General features: G+C 57.0%; 1 protein-coding gene across 1 annotated transcript in view; it reads right to left on the bottom strand.

The window, feature by feature from the left end:
* The window catches only part of UNC13D (unc-13 homolog D (C. elegans)), a gene marked incomplete at both ends in the record, with an annotated part of 9,386 nt that extends 9,177 nt beyond the window's left edge, over positions 1-209 (bottom strand). The window contains 2 exons of the mRNA XM_010088167.1: positions 7-59; positions 143-209. Of these exons, the coding sequence (XP_010086469.1) occupies positions 7-59; positions 143-209 (120 nt within the window). The remainder of the gene's footprint in view (positions 1-6; positions 60-142) is intronic.
* Positions 210-305: the final 96 nt, after the last annotated feature.

Below are 305 nucleotides of genomic sequence, written 5' to 3'. Positions count from 1 at the left end.
GTGGGCTGGCTCCTGGCTCTTGGCCTCGATGCCCAGCAGGCAGTACGGGTCGCTGAACCCTGCGAGGGCAGAGCCGTGACGGTCCCCATTGGGAGCAGCAGCTGTCCCTTCTCCCACGGGACACGCACCCGTCTCCACTTACCGCTGACATCTTTACCCAAAATCCCCTTGGCTTCCTTCACAGTTGCTTTCAGGCAAAAAATTGGGCTCTGGAAGAACAAAAAAAAAAAATTGTTAATATGGTGGGGGTCACTAACCCTGCAAGGAAGGATGGGGCTTGGGCAGGACCACACCACTGGCTGCGG

This window comes from Pterocles gutturalis, unplaced genomic scaffold, assembly GCF_000699245.1.
Source record: "Pterocles gutturalis isolate BGI_N339 unplaced genomic scaffold, ASM69924v1 scaffold2842, whole genome shotgun sequence".
In the NCBI taxonomy this organism is placed as follows: Eukaryota; Metazoa; Chordata; class Aves; order Pterocliformes; family Pteroclidae; genus Pterocles; species Pterocles gutturalis.
This window is presented reverse-complemented; position numbering and strand designations above follow the sequence as displayed.